This window comes from Apus apus, chromosome 12 (assembly GCF_020740795.1).
Source record: "Apus apus isolate bApuApu2 chromosome 12, bApuApu2.pri.cur, whole genome shotgun sequence".
Classification (NCBI taxonomy): domain Eukaryota; kingdom Metazoa; phylum Chordata; class Aves; order Apodiformes; family Apodidae; genus Apus; species Apus apus.
In genome coordinates this window covers 17,654,043-17,673,674 of record NC_067293.1, presented here as the reverse complement: position 1 = coordinate 17,673,674, position 19,632 = coordinate 17,654,043, and the positions used below count along the sequence as shown (strand labels likewise).

The following is a 19,632-nucleotide window of genomic DNA, read 5'->3' as shown; positions in this document are numbered from 1 at the left end:
AGAGCTCAAGGATTTAATTGACAATGCCAATTAGTCTTCATGCCATTGAGGTTTAGAAAGTAAGTACACAGAAAAAGTCAAGTTTTTTGACCACTGCAGTGAAAGAGTTTAAAAAGAAAAGTGTTCTCAAGAACATCAGAGTAGTTGTTATTATAACACAGAAAATAGAACTACAAAATCTAGGAGAAAAAGAACCAAAATAACACGACTGTAGAGTTCTTGAGAACCAGACACTTGATAAAAACAAAGGAGGTCAGAACCCACATGAATGCAAGGAGCTTTCTTAACTAGTGTTAAACAGTCTTACATGCTCTTGTGCAAATAACCTATTTATACGCTTATCTTAAAAAAACCCCAAAACATTTATTTCCTGAATTAACATGCACATCACATTTCCATAAAGGTCTTCTTTTCCAAGGCAAATACAGACAACTGATGCAGAACACAGTAATGTTTTGGGTTTCTACAAGGGTAACTTGCCTGTTGATTTTGTCTATTTAGTAAACTATGCCCTAAAGATGACCTGTGATGAGAGCTCCCACACAGGCGAGGAGACATTTAATCTTGATGTTCCTGCTGCTACCAGACACTGCACTGAGCAAGCTGACAGTAGGGTCAGTTAATGCCAGCTGCAGAGGCTGATTGCATGATGTGGATTCCTGGACAAGAGGGAATTGTTTTCAGATTAATACATCATTGAGCATGGAGCAAACAGCTTTCTGTGATAAACTTCACTGCCCACCAGCAGTGGATTTGTATCACCAGCACGTGGATGGAGGTCTCCATTACTAACTGCTTAAATGACCCTGTCTACTCTCAGTTCAATTTAATTTTTCATTCTGCTCCCTAAATTTCACTCTTCTAAACCCATTTACAACTGTTTAAAACTATTTGTATTAGTATATGAAAAAATATACAAAGAAATTACTACTCTCTACTTCAAAAACAAGGTTCTGTAATTTGAAAACCTTGCCTAGTAAGTCTAGGGCAAGGGGCTATAAACATCCCACAGAAAATTTACAAAACAAAGTTCTCGAAGTCTTTCAAGTATTTCAAGTCTGCACTTGTCCTTGAAACATCAAAACTATACTTAAACTATTATTTTAATAGGCTGCTGAAGAAAACTATTACATTCTGCAGTAAATGTGACAAACTAAAGAGACAAACACCTCCTGTGGAGTTCTCAACAGTTATCAGTTTCCAATTAGTTTAGCAAATACTCACTTTGTCAAAATATTATGGCGTTGAACGTGGCAAAAAATTCTCAGGATGTTATGTAGGACATCATGACACTGATTATGACTGAACACTTTAGTGGCACACACTGCTTTCAGGTCTACCCATTTTTAAGCTAACCTTATCCAGCTGAAGTCATGCAGAATAACTAGTAACAGTTTAATACTTACTGTAACTATTTAAGTTAGTATATAGTTCCTTCAATATTTAGTAATGAAGTATACTAGCTTTCAAGTGTTTCTGAATTAAGCATTGAGGCACAAGCATGTTAAGCACTTGGATACTCCAATTACTGTTTGAAGTTGAGTAATTTATCCCAGCTGTGCACCTTGATGGCATTTAGACAAGCTCTGTATGTTTTCACAGCAGCTTTCACAGAGAACACTACCAGACTAACAGTAGTTTGAAATATGACACACTTGCATAACTCTGAAATCCTTCCAGATAAAGAAAAAATGGAAAGAGGTTAAGGGACAAATACTGGCATGACAAATGTAATGCTTCCTCTTATGAACATGAAGATGCCTCACAAATCTGAAGAACTTCAGGGCACATCCTACTTTAGAACATGGTAATTCATGTCAGGTTGTAGCAGTGGAAAAATAGAAAACTGGAAGCTCAACCTGATCCATAACATTCAGAATGTGAAGGAATAAAAAATGGCACTTTACATTTCATTTAGCCTCTCCTCAGGTCAAGTAAATGCAGACATCAAAATTAATACTATGTATACTAGGCATTTAACACTAAATTTAAATAAAACAAGAACAAAGTAATTTGTATACTAAGCTGTAGATGGATAATAGTTGTAAAAGTTGTGGTGGCTTGCCATCTAAATAACATATCATCAACACAATAAAACAGGATGAGTTATAAAAGTTAGTACTTATAATGGTATTGAAAATATAAATAGTGGGAAGTATCATTAAAAAAGTAAATACACAATTCTGAGAGAAATTAGATTCACTTTCCCAACCTATCTCCAAGACTAACACCCACAGTGGTTTTGTGGTTTTTTAGTGCTCTGATCCATGTGTTTCTAATTATGTCATGCTGGGAGATTTGCACCCCATTGGTAGGAAGAGGAAAGTGATTTGAGGGTAGAAGGCACATAAATGTACATGTCTTTCCCTCCTCCACTTGTCTAGAAGGTACCTGCATGCTAGATGGGAAGGGAGCATTCTAACTGTGAGTTCTGCTTTATCTTCAGCCTGTCTTCACTTTGTTCTCACATACACTCCTCACTTTCAGTTTCCTTGATGACTTTTAATTATAATCATATCCACACTAAAATATTATTCTAACTATTTAGAACACATTAAAAAAAAAAAAAAAAAGGAGTAGCTTCTATCTACTCTAGGTTCCTCATTCTTCTCTGAGATCTGCTTGTCTAACATCTCACTGATGGTCAACAACTTTAACACAAAAGCATCTAGAATATCTGAACACAGCTTGATCTACAGTGCCATTATTAATTTGGTAAAAACAATGTGAGAAAAGATGGCTATCAGAATTAGAAATAGCCTGGGTTTGGGAGTATTTAAGCAGCTTTTAACTTGGATTGTTTTAAATAACAGTTAAAAAAATCTCATTTAGAAAGAACTCATTTGCAATTTAAAACTGCTACCATAATAATTGGTTTTTTGTTTGTTTTTTCTCTTTCCTGTTCTTTGTCCTCTTTGGAGGCAAATTATTACCTTGCAAAGCAAAATGAAGGGTACTACTAGCCCTTAATTATACTATTCTGACCCTACAATTCAGGCTATGCCAGCCTTTCCATTTTAAAATCCTATTTTAAGAGGTTTATGACTTAGTAATAAAAAATCCCACAACTGGGTAGAAGATGGCATGCACTTTCTCTGAACATGGCCATTAAAAAAACAGCTTTAAAAATGACTAGTGCCAGTTAATCCTACAATGATGTGAAAGTGTTCCCACCTTAGCTCTGAAAGCACCCTGACACCACAGTGACTGCTGTGGGAGATCTGCCTGAGAATTAGTTTCTTCCTTATCAAGGTGGATCTCTGAGTGGAAGAGCAAGGAGAAGCATTCCTGGAGCTGTCTTTTGTTGAATTAGATGTTTTCTATGGATCTGTGTGAACTTCTTGTCTTCTGCTCAGCAGCAGTGGGGCAGACACAATAAGAGGTATGAAACCAAGTTCTTGGTGAATTTCTAAGTACCTACTCTTGAAGATCTGGTGCTGGGTTTGCTCATTCCCAACAGAGAAAGTGGCTATTTCACTGCTCCTCTTTTGTTTAGGGAGCTTTTGCTCTTCACCTTCAATTTCAAAGCACTAGTAGTTTTGTCTTACATGGAGTACTGGTTTGGTAAGCCTACTGCTAGGCAACTTGCAAGGGGTTCTCAGTTCAGGATTCCAGTTAGCAGGAATTAGATATGTAGACACCCAAACACTGAGAACTAAAAATCAGAACTGAATGTGATTTGGTGCCAAAAACAATCTCAAGGTGATGAGCAAAGTAAACTGACTCAGACAGCTTAATGTACCAGATTAGTAATTATGCTGGGGTTTTTCCCAAATAGGTTTCACCTTTGAGACTGTGTCCTGCAGGAATTATACTACTATGATATTCCTTCCAACCTGAACTGTAGACAGGCTTTTCTGACCTTCGATTGGTACTGCTTCTCTACTACTATGCTCCTCTTTAACCTTAGAGGCAAAAAGACTACACATTTTGGGGAGTTTCCATCTACTTTTCTGAATTATTTGTCAGCTTTTCCTTCCACAGTGTTAGAGCAAGTAAACACTCTACCAAGATCATCACCGTCAGGTACTGGTGCCTTCTACATTCCCTTTGCCTGGTCAGATTAACTATCTGCTACTCCTAATGCTACTGTATCAACTGACCTTTTCTCAAGTTTCCTTCACTCTCAATCCCACTGACATTCTCTCTGCTCATTAGGTAAGATTTTTGTGTGTCTAGCTGTAAAGCTGTATGGCTGTATTAGTACTGATTACATAGCATAAAGCAGAATAACCCAGAAAAGAGTAGACCCTATTTGACATCCTCAGGTCTTTAAAGTTTTGCCAGCAAAAACCTGATCTGCCCAACCTGTTTGACAGCACAGTCATTTCCTAAAGCAGAGTCTGGTCCAGAACAGACATAAACATTGGAGGGCAAGCCATCATATGCACTTCTGTCAATTCCTGAGGAATCTCTCATGTTGAAATATACTGCCCAGAGGACTCTAGGCTTCTGTGCTTCTTCATTTTCAGTCTCTGAAAAAAAAAAAAAAAAGTGTTGCCAGTAATCAATCTTCACATATAATAAGGGAAAGATGTATTCTACCATACTGAAATTAAACTTATTAACATGGAATTACTGTCATAAAGTAATTTTGTTTCATTAACAAGGCAACTAATTTTAATTTCCATTATTATCTGAAGTACTCTTTCACTGTACTTTTTCTTTACAACCACGTGCCTGTAAACTGTACTTATTCTGTACACATTATGCCACAGAAAAACCAATTATCACCTAAAAGCATGCTAACAAGAAGACTGCTCTAAATCTAACACTTTTCCACATCATGTAATCTGGTTTACTCTAGATAAACTCCATGAGAATAGGACTGTCTGAACGCATCCTCCACAGGTTGTGCCAACTTGAAGCTATTGCATCCCATATGCAAATATATTTTTGGTATTTTATCAGAAACTACATCTTGCCTGTTCATCATCTCTGTTTTTTTGCAGTTACTTTACACATTGATATAACCTCTCTACACACAGGCAGAAAAACCTCTGGGAAGATGAAGGTCACTTTTTAGCAGTGCAGAATGCAATGGAGGAATAGACAACATAGGTTCTTAGCTTAACAAACACTATTTGTTTGGCATATTTGCTGCTCCCCTTTTGCTATTTTACCTCCCCTGAAATAAATGGAGCTTGTAAAAGACCTTGTGAGATTTACTTCTTTCCAAGGAAGAAACTTCTAGGTAACAATGGCATTCAAAACAGTATTTTAAAGCAGTTGAATTAGAAAGAAAAGAGAGATAAATCTATGCTATTCCTTCAGTATCTTTTTATAACTGTCAAATACTTTAAAAAAAAAAAAAAAAAAAGGAGCTAACCATACTGAACAGTTTGAAATATAAATTAAATTCATCAGCCTGTGAAAGTCTGAGCCTTAATACAGGGCAAGATGCTCTTTAATATATTTAAAAGTTCACATTGCTCATAAAAGTTACTTCTTCCTCATTTAGGCAGGAAAATGAATGGAGTCCTCTTCTCCAGGTGACTTTGCCTCTTTGACCTGCCATGGCCCAGTGCTCACTTTATCTGGTGATTCATTTTCAATAACTCCAACAGTATTTGTTCTGACATTTTAATTAAAATACGACCACTACCTCATCCTGATGATAAAAAGGCTTATGTGTCAGTGAAAACTAGCTTTTCAGTGCCTCAGTGCACCTGAGGACCCCTATGATCACAGAGTTTCTACAGAAGAATTTCAGGCAGGTTCTAAACAATATATCATTTCAAAATTGGATCACTTTAAACATTAAGATTAATGCTAACCCCCCTGAATGATTAGAAGACACTAGACTGCAAGCTAATCTTTTCTTCACCAATTGAGTCTTTAGAACACATGGCACTGTCTTCAAAATTTAAGATATATGTTAAATATTAGAAGCTGGACATTACTGGGCTTTAAACTAACAAATAAATATCAATACAAAAAGTGTTTGCAGCTCTCCAGTCTAATAAAGTTTTCTGTTTACGAACCCTAGTTATATTCTACATAGTTGTTTTGGAAACAATTATCTTCTAGTACAAACCTAGTAAAAAATTTACATCTCTGGGACACCAAAATAATTGCCTTTCCTGTAAGCAAAAAAAAAAAGAAAATGCATATTTTTTTAATACTCTAGTTCCTATTAAAAGCATTTTGTTGTCTAACAAAAACAGTAAGATACTTGCTTTTTCAATGAAAGGTAGAGGAAAAAAAATGGAAAAGAACACAGAAGAACAAAGTTGTAAGAAGCTGAACTCAGTCATTCATGAAATACTGCTCTTGGATATGGAGTGCTGAGAGGAAATAGAAAGATTGGCCACAAAACACTGCATTTATTTTAAAAACAGGAGAAAATTCTACCTGAACTCACAAGGTTACATATGAAGCCTAACAGTAAATATTATAAACAAACCCATTATAAATAATTAAAATACATCCACACCTTACTAACTTGTGCATATATGAACATTAACACTTCCACTGACAGCCAAGTGTTGTTTTCTCATAGGAAAACTATGATAGATTGTATTTAAGTATGAGCAGACCATATGCAAAAACACTTGGCCAGGGTTAGAATACAGCAATGTCTTCCATGTGCACACTACCTATTCTATGAGCATCTACCAAAAATAGGATTACATTCAGGATCTTGGGGTTAAATTTCAAAGATTTCTGTAGAACTAAGTTCCAAGAATCTCAGGAACAACTTCTCTCTGGGCAACAACTGCTTTGTCAACAGCCACTTTCTTCTGGGACTGTGAAATCGTCCAGCTCAAGGTCAAAGTTCATGAAAGTAGCTGCTGAGGTTTCCTTTAATTCAGGCCCAAAGAGTCATTATTGGAAATCTATCTTCCGGGTAGCACTGCAGTGTGAAAAATTTTATACTTCCACTGCTTAAAGTAGCATCCAGAGAATTTCAACTAAAAACAGCAAACAAGGAAGAAGACAAGAGAAGGATAAGCAACAGTCTTAGAATAACAGGAGGCAAAAGAAAACTAAAAAGCTTATAGCACTGATCACATCAGGCAGATGGAGGAGAAAAGCAGATCACTAACTTGTGGGATTTAGAGATTTTGTTAGGCATACACAAGTGACAGAAATCACTAAAAACCAGAATCGTTAAAAAACCCCACAGTTTCACAAATACTTCATTTCACTACAGCACCTTTGAAAGAAGTGCTGAGGAAATGTTCTTATGTTTCCATGAAAAAGAAAGTGTGAAAATTCAAGTAGGCCTTAGACACTGGTAGCCATGGCCCTTGTATACCAAAGTTAAACCACAGCTGAAGAAGACTTGGAACATTAGAACATGAAATGCAAAGAAACTGTGATATCTAACCAATCTCACTCTCAAAATAGACTCCTCTACCTTGAAAAGCTGATATCTAATCAGCAGCTCACCATATGTTGACTCTGATGACAGATTCAGATTTTCACTAACGAGTACTTTATTTTCAAGGGTAAATTAGATTTCTGCAAAATTAGAAGTAATACTTATTTTTACCTTTTCCTGTATTTAGATTGAATAACTTCTGCACAACAGGCTCTAAATCTTCCCTAGCAGTTGTAGTTGAGGGACAGGTTAAATGGACTAGATCTGTTAAAAGAGAACACAAACTAATTACAATTACCAATACACAGATACATAGATGTAATTTACAATTTTTTAGAAGGCACAGCAGGCTTTTAGAAATCACTGCTCTTGATACAAATAAGTTCCTTTCATCCAGAGAGGTACTGTATTATGGAATTACAGTGCATATACACCACAGAGGGAAACTTGTAATTATTTCTCTCTTCTGTATATGTTGGTAGAATGGAAGCAAATCCTCACATCAGCAGTGCAGAGAGAACATCACTCTGTGAAAAGGTGTTTACTGATACCAGGAACAGCAGCAGCAAAAATCTGGCCAACACATCATACTTGCCATTCATAACCTCTAGAAACCCCAAGAATATTATCAGTGTTGACAGTCCAATAGTTAAAAAATGTACTGAACCCATAACCATCACTACTTTCATCAACACTCCCTTCTAAGAGCTGAATTGAGACTGAGTGGGCATTTGGGAATTTAGCCACTCACAGTTTAAGTCTGGCTGTACAGGAGTAAGTAGGAAGTACTTCATGCACTGAAGTAAAAAGTTGGAGCAAGACTTCAGTTTATTTTATTGTACTAAACAGTAAATAGATGTTGAAGTGAATAGATGCATGTTTGAAGTTACAGCTCAAATGGGCCAGGAATTATCAATTTGTCTCCAGCTGTACACAGTGAAGAACACCAGGAACACTCCTGTTTTGACAAACTAGAGAGACTTTGAAGATAAACACTGCTGAATAGCAGAGAACCGTTTTGCAATGTAAGTTATGACAGCACAATCCCTTGGTACAACATCACACACAAGCTCTACAACATTTTATTCATCCCCCTTTTATAGGATGAGAGAAACAACAGTTTTATGTTTGGGTAAGGGTTATGTTTAGGCAAGGGGGGCCAGTAAGGATTTATGGTAATTTGTAAACCTGATTTTAAGTTCTTGATTATCAGAGGTGCTCTGTACACATCGGAAAGAAATCAGAGTACAGCAAACCCATACTGGAAAAAGATGACATGAAAAGATTTTGGAATACAGGAACACATTTGTGGAACTGTATAATTAATCAGAATTCCCCTTATAGCACGGGCAAAGCAATGCCCCTAAATCCCATCTTGTTTTTGTGAAAATTCACAAGTCTGCTTGAATAACGCAGATTTGATATTTAGGTTTCTTGCTCATGTTCTTGTTTTTGTGAAAATAAAGGTGCTAAACAGATTTCTCATGGAACATTCTATTCCTTTATCTATCTGTTCTGTTTTGCAAACACTGAGTTGCTGACTCCTTAGTAAAGATAATCACTTGAAGTAGCTTTTGTCCTCTTTTCTGTCCCATTGGTCTCTATTCAAGACACAGAGCCAGCATCTCTGCTCCCTTATCCCACCTGACTTTACATCCATTCATTCAGATCTTTAAAAGCCTCACCTTAAAGCTTTTTATAAAACCACCTTAACAGACTCATTTGATACTGAATGGTTGCCTGGAAACTTACCAGCTGAGAAGTAAGTATCTGTCAGAGAATCATGAAGGAGTTTAACAGATCTTTGTACGAAGAACTGATTAATTTCATAGCAATATATAGCCATGGCATTACTTCAAATCCAAAGGATTTTTTCTCTTTTTACTCTCAAGTCTGGTTATATTTGTGTCATTATTTACAAGTACATCATACACATCTTGAATAACTTCCTGGCCACAATAATGCCACAGCAAGCTTGACATTGACTCCAGGAGGACTAGAAAATTAACTCTTCAGCCTCCTCTTCCTTCAAATTGCACGCACAGGGATTATATTCAAACATCAATACTATTTTTTTTATTTAACCACAACAAAACCTTCTGTCTAAAAGGAATGCATACTAAAAAAGTAAATTAAAACAGGAGACTTTCATTATTACCACCCTGTAACCTTAACTAAATGTTTACAACCCCAAACATAATACAATCTATTCTTTCCTCAAAAAACAATAACCCAGCTATAAATCACTAAAGTTCACATCATTTACTTTCTGTAAAATCATCTTTATTATCTTTAAGGTTATGGCTATGAGTCACAGTAATCAGTATATATTTTGATTATATTTGATTTACTTGGGTATAACTGCATTAGTTACAGTGGTTGCCAACATTTGTCTTCAAGTAATTCTGCTAGTAGGAAGAACGATGAGTTTAGTCCATGATTTCATCATTACAGTCTCAATTTTTAGGGCAAGTGAAGGAGTTTGGTTCCACTCAACTGGCAATACAGATGATGTGCCTGTCATTTATGCAGTGTGATCAAAGAGTAGATGTATTTGTATACTTATCTTAAATAATTGTCTGAAGGAGAAATCAATCAGGTTAATATCCATTTACAGGTAATGATGTAAAAGTTTTTAAAAAATTATGAAATATGTCCCATAACTAGAGCTCAGCTATATCTAAAACACAACTCTATTATTTCAATACATGAAGACAAGTTTCATTAAGGAACTATTTTTAACTAATAACAAACCACCAGGAAGTTTCGTGTGCTTTAGAGTATTTTTTCTTTATCTACTGCAGGAAAAATCTATTATTGAGTAAGTGAAAATAAGTTTGTTAACCTGTTAATGATCCAGTATATGCTGATTAAGAAAAAAGCAGAAACTGCAGCAGAAACAGGAACATATGCTCCAAAAGACTTTGTTTTAAGTAATACTGAAATGTGCTTGGTGCTTGTACTGAGAACCTATACTTATCAAAACAAAAACTTGTAGCATTTTTCACAAGGCCACAGAGTCCTATGGCATAAAGATTCTCCTTAATTTTAAAGGTGGTCTGAAAGGAAAAAAAAACATGCATCTAAGTTAAGTGAGATCCCACCTTTTTGCTTACAGGTTTTTTCAGAAATTATCTGTGAAAATACTTTGGGTGGGTCTTGGCCCTTTAATTATAGTGGTAAGAGAAATTCTTGGCAGAAAAATTGGAAAATAAAACATTTCTAGGTTAAAAAAACCCCCAAAGCTCAGTGTTTTGACTTGAGGACTGCAACATCTTAGCTAGGCACAGTAGAGAAGAAACAGCCTGCTAGAGCTCTCTGCTAACTTTACCTGCCACTCTACTGAATCTTCAGCTGCAAATCTTGCAAAATAACAAAAATGTGGAATTCTAAAACATTTTTTTAACTGACAAAAAAATACACAAGTCTTAACAAAAAGGTCTTTGTTGTGCTATTTTATAATTACTGTACAGTAATCAGAATATTGTCCCAGTACTAATAAGACTACAACTATCCAGCTTATTAGCCACATAAGTGTTAAAAGGAACATTTGATATTTGATCTGTTTGGAAATAAAGAACAATACACTTGATTACCATGAAAATCATAATAAAATTGTAAATAAAGAACGATCGCATGTAAATTTACCAAAAAAAGAAACCCAAATGCAACAAGAATCCTGCAGTGTGATTCCTAAGCCATATGAAACAGGACACAACTGCTACAGAATGAAGACAATGGACTATTGCTCTTGTCTGCTGATAGAAGTAACCCAGAACAGTTTCCTCAGCTAGCAGCCAGGTCATTGTGCAACAGAGGAATGATACACATTTTATATTGTGTTTTAGAGTAAAAGGAAAAAGCTAGTTAAGGTTACATAGACACTGTACTTACAGGTTTCCTTCATGCAGGTCATGGTTGAGGAACACAACTCAATGACACAAACTGCTGGTTTTCCCAGTTCCACTGGAGGCACCATCAAAACGGAAACCTGCCAGGCAGGAAGAGCAACTCATGTTAAAGCAGAGGAAGATGAATCAAGCAACACAATTTATACAGCTTTGTTTTCTGGTTTATTAGTAAAAAATTGTGCACTCGATCCTGCAGAATTTGAGGATGAAGTTTCTACCTCTGTCAGTAAGGCTGTCTTTGCTAGCAATGTCTGCAGCAGAAAGAAAAGCTCCTACCATGGCCCTTTCCAACAGGATGACACTTTGGAATCTCTGTCAAGTGACTGCAAAATCGTTTGTGAACACTGGGCAGAGCACAGTTAGAGGAGAATGACTGAAAACTTTTATGCAGGTCTGCTAGTAGCAAGATTGTGCAAGAACAGACTTCTCTGTCATGTATGTTCTTATTTTGTAGATCTCATTTAGCACTAAAGCGTACAGGAAGCAAACAGAAGAAACACTTAACACGTTAATATCCTTTAACATTAAGGTCTGCAAAGAATGACAAAGCAGAAACATTTAAAGGATGTTAAAGTGTACAATAAGAACTTTAAACAGTAAAATGAAATGTTAAAAAAAACCTTAAGGACTTTGTTCAAATTTTAGACAAGATGATTAACAGTTAACAGAACACGAAATGTCAGTTTATTTCAAAGCAAGCAAAATGAACTACCTTAAAGACAGCAGTTTAGAAACTCTCTTAATTAATATTGTGTCAACCAAACAGGGAAACTCAAGCTAGTTTTACAGAGATTAATGATTTAATTATCATTAGAGAGACCCAACTAAAAAGCTGGATTCAAGTAGAAACAAGAGCATTAATTAATTCCTACCAACAACTAAATACTAATGCAAACAATTCAAAAAGAGGTAAGTGATACCAAATTATATTTACCTGCTGCTCTGAATCTGTGTTTAGGACAGACTGATCTGTAATGAGCACTGCTCTGGAGATCTCTCTGCAATTAAATAAAACAATTATGGCATGTCACAAAAATGTAAAATACAGCAGTTTGGATTCATAGTTTTGCCAATACCAGTACAAACAAAACACCGTGGGAAAGCTATTTAAACATCTTTATTAATATGATTGTTAGTGGGATATTTCACCTGTTGCTGATCTAGAACATTCATGTAGTATTTTCAAGGACAGAAACAGATTAATAAACTAGTCAGTGCCATTCTGTAAAACAGCTTGATACAACTGAAAAAGATTTAAAAAAATATTCTGTTTGTTTGATCAAAATGAGTAGCAGCATGTTACAGGGCATTTTATTTTCCAAACAGCACAGGACACTTTGGATTGAGAGGAAATACACTAGGGTGGAGTTCATCAATTGAAGTTCCTAATCCCTATTGCCTGTAAATATTTTTGCACTGTATCTACTGTTACAATTTTGCCACTATCCCACCTGCAATATTTAGAAGAAAAAGCCTGAATATCCTGAGTGCTTTTGTCAAGAACAACAAAAATCAGAGAAAACACTGACTTTTAATACTCCTCTAAAAATTTTAAGCAAGAACAGAAACAGGCACCTCTACCTTCACTTTTAAACAAATCCTTAATGCACTTTGTACTACTGGATTTTCTAAAAGGAAAAGAGAAATATGATTTTGAGGACAATTTAAGAAAAGATAAAGTATACAGTATGCTCTCAAGTATATGGAAGAAGAGAAAAACTATGCACAGAACTAAATTGTCCTGCAAAGATAAGGCAGGAGACACTAATCTCTTCATTTGCAGGGTATTTTATGCATTATTATTTATAGAAATGTACTAAGTTTACTTTTTTACTACAAACCTGTAACACACATTTGTGCAGATGCTCTCTGGAAGGTAACTGTCTTCCACAATGAAGTACTTAGCACTTATTCTTTGTCCAAAATGATCCACAATAGCTTTGCATCTGTCAAAAAAACCCAAAACAAACAAAAATCAGAAACATATCTAAGGTAACAAAATTATTCATATGCTTTCAACATTGAGTTATATAGCACATTGTTTATATCTTTCTAATAAGTTAGATACACATTTTTTACCATGTGAACCTGTAAAACAACTCAACTGAAAGTGATAATTAAATCTTAAAGAGTTTTAAATTCTACTACAATGTACAATTTTTTTACATGCAATGCCATAATAGATAATGATATCAAAACACTAATAAATGGGTCACTATATAAGGAAAACTAAATACAAGCTATTAACCCTGGCATATGCTGGTACAGGCAAATGGCACAGGTTACTTCATGATATGTAGAAAAGTAACACTGTGAATCATTTTGTAGGTGTTACCCTCTTGAGGTGTTATCAAAAGAAACAACAGGTTGCCAAAGAGATCCCCTACAGATTTAAATGTGTTCTGTTATAGTCAAACATTATTCCTGTAAATCAGTAAATATCTGACATACAAGTTATGCTTTATGAATCAACAGCACTTCTGTAACTTCAAGTTATTCATCAGCTTCTGTGGTCAAAACTATCTACAGAACTAGAGATGATGAGACCCAAACCTAAATAAATAATGGCAAAGAGCTGCCACCAGCTTTAGCAGACCAGTTGCTCCTGTAGTTTGAAACAAGATTTGGAAGAGGCTGCACACCATAGTTACTTAGAAACTTAAGAGGTCAATGACAAGCATGTTTTTATAACACTAACTTTTAATGTTGATTTCAGAGGAACCTGGAGACTACAAATACATACACATTTTCAAATTCAAGTCATAGCTTGAAAACAATAATTAAAAGGAAAGTCTAATGATAGTCTAATTGCACTGTTTAAACATGCAGTCATCTTCATATAGTTTCAATCACATTCTACTCAACATGTTTCACTCACAACTTAAAACTCACAGGCTTTTGCTTCTTGTTAACCTAACTGATTTCATTCTCCAGTACTCATTTGAATACTGCAAATAAACAAGCAAGGCAAGCTGCTACAGTTCATTTCTAATTATAACCTTTCCTATTGTTTATGAAACTATTTCCCCTACCACCCCCCTAAACATTATCGAAGGGGAAAGGTTGATTAAATGTCATGTTGCATCTCTCAAAGCCAGCAAAAGCAGCTACACACTTTCTATTTTCCTGCTAAGTGTTGTTTCCTCTCCTTTGTTCAGGAACAGCTATCAGGTCGTGTGTTTGATAAGATTTTAAACAGAAAAAGAGACAGCACTTTAAATTTCAGTCTCCACTTCACTTCAAAGGATGGTGCTGAGAAAATTTCTTTCAAGTACTGCTTCCAAATATGGAAAACACTTATGCACTGACATTATCAGGTCTCTGTCATCTGATATGTGTTGGGACAATGAATCATAGAGAACCCTCCATTGACCTTCTTTCAATGTGTCTAGATAAAAGGATGAAAATTAGAATCCATCTCCTTGCAGTGCCACGAGTTATAAATGTACTTTATAGGGCTCATTATCCAAACTAATGGACTAAGGGCGACATCCTTGAAATGGACTTACCAGCACTGACAAAGCCAGTATGCAATATTTCAAGAAAGATATGTAAATTACTGTGTTTGCTATATCTTTTTATTACAGATGTATAAATTTCCATTTATCACATCTTTTCCATTCTTGAGACTGAATTATGTAATTGAAAACATATGTGAAGTGTGATCAACATGAAATGCCCACCACTTTTATGAATGCAATCTGGGTAATTTAAAATACTTTAAGTTTTATTAGATGTAACCAAGTGAGTGACCTACAATAAACATGGAGAAAATTAAAAATAAAAAAGAATTTTGATGCATACATTCAATGTGCTTTTCCCTTAACCTAAGCAATATGATGTGTTCTTTATTTTCTAGCAGAGCATCAGAGTTCTATCAAGAACACGGGATGTTCTGTGTATGTGCTGAAACAGCAGACCTAATTTGAAACAATACCTAAAAACCAGAAATGTTCAAGACCTCAAAAATAGGTCTGTCTAAAAGCTTAAATCCTTTCCAACTGTCTTCCCTGAATCTTGTTTTTACAAACTATGATTTTGTGAAACTATGATTAAACATGATAAAAATAAGAGTATGGTTGGGGGTGAAATCTACTGTTCCCTGTATATACAGCTCTGGGCAATAAAAAAGGAAAAAGTTCTTAATTTTTTTTTTCTGCTGGAGAGAATGTTAGCCATGTCTAGAAAGGAGTTGCAATCAAGTTTGGTGATATTTAGGGACTTCAGGTTAAACTCCAAACTATCAACAAAAAGTTTGAGAAGAAAATCAAGACTGTAGCTACAAGTGTAAATTTTCTTTAAAAAAGAAGCATTGTAGCAGTGAAAAAACCCCTGCACCAAGATCTTGATGAAATTTGGAAGCTTAGGGAAGATTCTTATGAAATAAGAACTAATACTGCAGTTAAGATTTCTACTGGTGGGAGTTAAACCTATTTGTAACCAAGGTAAGCTGCCTCTGAAACTACAGAGCCAGCTGCAGTGACAACGAGATATGAATTTGCCTATTGCCAATTACTATTAATGGTCTGTTGACTCAAAAGCCCAGTAACTCATAAATACCCTCATTAACAAGTTGATAGCTGGTTTTTATTAGGCAAAACACTGAAGGCCAAAGTCAAGATGAAATTAGATCTAGTGCAGGGAGGGAACACACATTAAGGAAAGAGAACATGAAGAAAGCAAAAGAAGGGAAAGGAAATAGTGATGATCTTGGCAACAAACTGGACAGCTTGCTAAGGAAAACTCTAAGGAAAAGACCCACCAAGTAAAAGCAGGATTGATTCAGACTGTATTCAGGTGACAGAAAACAACAATAAAATAATGTAACTGAATGAAAACATACCTGGGTCAAAGAAACTCAGCTTTTTGAGTGACATTTTGCTATGGTGAAGAAGACGTTTGAGCTTTTTAAAATATATTAGGGAAAAAAGAGAACATTATATGATCCTTCTTTCATTGCTGAGAACTTTTAAAAAACATATTTTTACCTAGACTCCTTTGTTTTCATTATCTCAAAGGAGTCTGACACTTCTCTACATACTTTTTTTTGTTTACTTTCACTTTAAGGTATAAATGCTATTTGGTAAAATACCTTCTCTGAAACATTTGGAGATCCAAAAAGAGACAACAGAAGCAGGCAGGTGGCCCCAAGGAAAAGGGAGGTGACTAGACCTGGAAAACCAGATGTGCTGGGCTTCTTCATCAGATAATGGCAAGATTAAAAGACCAATCGTTTTGGAATAATGAAAGTCTGGTCAAAACTCTTAAAATTATTTCAGTAATTCTGCACTAAAAAATCTATCCTTCAGTTTTAAGTGAAAATGGGCATACGAGAACCAGTACAGCAGCCTACTAGCCACAAAAAGACACTTGAAACCTATCTGGAACCCCCAGGAACCTATGAGATCAAAAAAATAAATGCAGGTTAAAGGAAAAGGAGCATTCCACCTCTTTCAGAATACATATAAACTTAACAAAGAAAACATTAATGTCAAAGGTGTTCAGAATGTGCAAAGCAAGCAGGAAACTGGGGCAATGAGCACCACTGACCAGTTAAGATCTCCAGAGAGCTGTGTTTGGAAGTTGCTAAAAACTACAAGCTTTGTCCCTCTGAAAATGCAATTAAACCATTTAAATGTGATTGGAAAATTAAGCTGCTTACAGGTCAAATATTACTATTAAAATATGCTACAGTTTACGAAAGGGGCATTTCATTTGTGTATGAATGATGCACTTAAAACGAGAACACATGATGAAATACTAACACATTTGCATCTTAAGTCTGAAACTGGGCAATGAACTTCAGAACCTTAAAGAACTGACAAAAAGATAAAGACTGTTATACACAGAATGTCAGGGACACTATTTGTGTATGTCATGACAAATCTAGGTGGAAATACCATGCTCAAAGAATGAAATGTGCAGTGCAACTGGATAGTAAACACATTACACCAATCATTTAAGCACTAATTTTCCTAATAAAAAGTTACTACCTATTTTACAGCTTAATTTTGAAAATTTTCTACAGAACATTTGAATGTTTCAACTACAAAAACTAAGCTGAAACCAGACTTTTCAAGTGAGCCCAAGTCTGCAGTTGGTTGAATAACTGATAGAATGAAAGTAACAGGAACTATGACAATTTACAGAGGAGAGAAAAAAGCCACTATGGAAAAAAGTGTGGGTTGATTTTTCCTAGCTCAACTTTAAACCTGCCCACAGGCTTGATATTGTTGTAGAAGAATTTATCCTAGGATAAGAGGGCAGCATAGTTTATGACAACAATCTACCTAAAAACTCATTAAAGTCTTTTCTCTTGGAGTGACATGCATTATCAGCAAAGATTAATCTGATGAGTCTTTAGGTGAGCTCCATTTTTAAAAATGCAATAACAGAGGGCTGTGTTGTCATCTGATGAAAATCAATTAGAGTAGGTAAGGCCACAAGGAAAACTAACATCACTCATCACCAGCCCCCCGGCAGCTGAAATGATTTGTCTTCCAAGCTTGGGTGATCAGGAGCTGTAGTAATATTGCAGGGAAATTAATTTAGTTTCTATATTCTAGACCCACTTCCCTTGTTCTGGAGGACCTATACACAAATTACTTTTAATCAAGGTTGATGTGTTATTAATACCAAGGAGGATCTTGGAAGAATCATTTTCTTTTAAACTGACTTCACACATTTTTCATCTGTATTTGGTATGTAAACAAGCAGGTTACTTCTATTACCCTTACCGGCCAGACTCTTTGTCCACCACCAGGCACTGCACAGAATGGCGAAGACAATAGATCCCACCAAACACAGCACACATCCTAGAAACATAGTGGGGAAAAAAGAAAGGTTACTCCTCTCACGAGTAACTGTAATCACTCTGTGTGTGACATAAGCAAAGCACTGTGCATGTCGTAGCTCGTTTTTAATGACACGTCTGAATCTCTCAATCAGACAATCAAAACCCAATCAAAACAGTTTTTGTAAAGGATACGTTGTGAATTATTTTTTTTGGTATCAGCATTTATCTTAGTCCTCTAAATTAGCTTGAGCACTCATTCTCTATTACCATCCTCAGCCATTCAGGCTGGCAAAGCATCTATTTACTGAAGATGCAGAGAATACCTACTGACCACACTATATTGCACATGGTATGGAACCAGAATGTAGGAGGACACAGTAACTCCTACTAGAATTCTACGTGTGAATCAGAAGTTATTTCTCTACTCTTGCTAAATGTACAGTGGGAACTTCATTAGCTACAAGCAGTTTAAATGTTGAGGGCACTGAGAAATGCCCCAACAGAATGAAAACTTCTTATAATCTGAAGATGACCTCTTAAACAGTGATTTGTCTGGGTTCTGTTTATGTTATGATACAGTCATTTAAGATACTCTGTGCACAGACTGATGAGAAAAAAAATCCTAAATTAACACAGGAAGCAGCTTCACAGGTCAGTTTTCAAAAGCTAAAGCATACTGAGCTATTTTGCAGTTTTCTACTTACTAACAAAACCCAGTACCTAGACCAAAGAAGATGACACTACCCAAATATTAAGCCAATATTGCAACTCATCTGTTTCTAAACTTGAAGGAGACTCAGAATTTAAGGACACCAGGTTATGACATTTAAATATGAGGAACTCCATGTAACATCAGTTCACTGCAAGATTTTATCACTAGCCAGGCTGTTTAATCACCTCCTTGAAGGTATCTCTGACTGAAACTCTTCACCAGACCAATCTGTGCTATGCACAACGTGTGAAACTGCTCCTCTGGTAAAGCTGCACAGTAAAAATTCAGTTGGTCTGATGATAAACACGATTCCATGTTATTCCCTGCAGCCTAACTTCTATCTGTCAAAAGCCAGGCTTAATCTCTGGGAATTACTCTTCTGCTGATTTGAGGAGACACAAAGCCAATTAATTCACAAAAAATTAAAAGTCTGGCTTCCTCAAGTGATGGCTACAATTGTTACTGGACCCAAATTAACGTTGAAATAATTGTCACAACACTTGTTTTAACATTCTTTTTGTTTCTAGCTCCTGAAAGTTTTTAATATAAGCCCACATTCTTCGAAACACTGTCAAGCAAGTAAAAAGCCACCAATATTCTTTTTGCTACGTACTTTAAAAAAAACCTATTTAAACTTTCCATGAGAGCACTACAAGGCTGACAAATTCACCATCTTAAAGAAACAGGACGTATGTTAGAGAGTCTCAAAGACAAAGCTTCATGATTAACTGTGAACTAAGATAAATTTCAGTCAGTTTATTGCTTACAGTGCATTATTTCAGGGGCATTCTTGTTATCAGGAAAAACAAAAAATACAGAGGATGAAGTTCTCTAGAACTTGGTGTAACAAAAGGTAAACCATCAAGAACATAATTTTTTTTCATAT

At 35.6% G+C, this 19,632-nt stretch overlaps 1 protein-coding gene across 1 annotated transcript in view; it reads right to left on the bottom strand.

Moving 5' to 3' along the window:
- The window catches only part of CHM (CHM Rab escort protein), a 65,604-nt gene that overhangs the window by 3,042 nt on the left and 42,930 nt on the right, over positions 1-19,632 (bottom strand). The window contains exons 9-14 of the mRNA XM_051630072.1: positions 17,976-18,053; positions 13,080-13,184; positions 12,173-12,236; positions 11,222-11,318; positions 7,499-7,591; positions 4,309-4,475 (exon numbers count right to left, since the gene is read on the bottom strand). Coding sequence (XP_051486032.1) covers positions 4,309-4,475; positions 7,499-7,591; positions 11,222-11,318; positions 12,173-12,236; positions 13,080-13,184; positions 17,976-18,053 — 604 coding nt within the window. The remainder of the gene's footprint in view (positions 1-4,308; positions 4,476-7,498; positions 7,592-11,221; positions 11,319-12,172; positions 12,237-13,079; positions 13,185-17,975; positions 18,054-19,632) is intronic.